This window comes from Tupaia chinensis, unplaced genomic scaffold (genome assembly GCF_000334495.1).
Source record: "Tupaia chinensis unplaced genomic scaffold, TupChi_1.0 Scaffold138757_1, whole genome shotgun sequence".
Classification (NCBI taxonomy): domain Eukaryota; kingdom Metazoa; phylum Chordata; class Mammalia; order Scandentia; family Tupaiidae; genus Tupaia; species Tupaia belangeri.
In genome coordinates, this window is record NW_006198649.1 from 1,153,815 (window position 1) to 1,155,144 (window position 1,330).

Here is a 1,330-nt window from a genome sequence, read left to right on the forward strand (position 1 = left end):
CAAAAAAGTCCAATAATATTGTAGTATGTATGACATTTTTGGGGTCATTTTTACTAATAAAATAATATCAGTCACATTTCATATTAATTCATGCACAATATATAATATTTGTTATTTATAACACTTAGGGAGTATCATAATTTTACTCCCCCTATTGATGGACAAGCTGGTCATTGCTTGTTTTCTTGTCATTTCAAATAATGCTACAACAAATCTTTTTCTAACACACGTACTTTCAGGTAAACTAAATTGTGTTCTGGATTGAAGATACTTGCTGTGCAAAATCTTACCTGAGTGCTTTAAAAATTAAAAAAGGAAATGAAATTGTTGCTAAGAAAATGAACTACACAATTGAAACAGTAGAAAGAAGAGTAAACGTGGATAACTGGAAACTTACCAGAAGCCTAAGTGGCAGAGGTAGATAGCAGTTCATGTACTAATTGGCACAACCATTGTGTTATTGGGTTTCTGAGTAATTTGCTCTCTGCTGTGACTATGAGAAATCCTTCATATTTATCTACTTTTCATACAAAATTCCTTTTTGCAATTCATATGAGATTATTAATTGAAGAAAAAAGATATTTTTCTTTGATTAGAGTTTTCAAATTTATTAATATAAAAATATGAATTTTCCACATAGTTATTCCCTCCAAATATATTTTTATCTGGCACTTCAAGTCAGCAGTTCATTTGTTAACTGTCTACAGTATTAGTTAATGTACTTACAAACATTTGATTTTTGGGACCAGCAGATGGGGTAATGATTACATTGCTAGATTCCCACATGGCTGGTTACGGTTCAAGTTCTGGATCTGAAGACTTGAAACTCACGCCAGATACATGTGTATGTGTGGCCAAAATCCCACGAGGAGAATGGAGAAGGGATTGAGACATGGCCAATTCGCCTGGAAGGTGATTTCTTGCTTTCTATCTCTCTGCTTCTCTCTATCCCTCTGGTGAGTGCATGCACTCTATCGCAAAAAATCAAAAATCTCTCTCTCTAAAAAGAGTTTTCAGCATTTATTGTATTCAGTTTTCAATAATTTTTACTAATTAATTTTTTAATCGCTATTGATACTATTTTCTGTTGCCAATATCTTCCTGTATCTTTTTGAAAATACGCATTATTTCCCATTGTGTTCCTTTCCACTATTAATTTAAATTTGCATATTATAGGTGCTTTAGTTGCTTATCTTTCTTTTATAAACACTGTTCCACTCAGATATTACTTTGTGATTCATATTCCCAGAAATTCATGTGGACTTAGGGACAACGGCCTAAAGCCCAGGTTTTTGTCCCTCTTGGCGGAGGTTAAGGGCAAGAGAGTCAC

The 1,330-nt window shown here is 33.3% G+C and overlaps 1 protein-coding gene across 1 annotated transcript in view; it reads left to right on the forward strand.

Moving 5' to 3' along the window:
- Positions 1-338: 338 nt before the first annotated feature.
- Positions 339-1,330, forward strand: part of LRP1B (LDL receptor related protein 1B) — a 1,871,701-nt gene continuing 1,870,709 nt past the window's right edge. The window contains exon 1 of the mRNA XM_027765590.1: positions 339-417. Within this exon, the coding sequence (XP_027621391.1) occupies positions 339-417 (79 nt within the window). The remainder of the gene's footprint in view (positions 418-1,330) is intronic.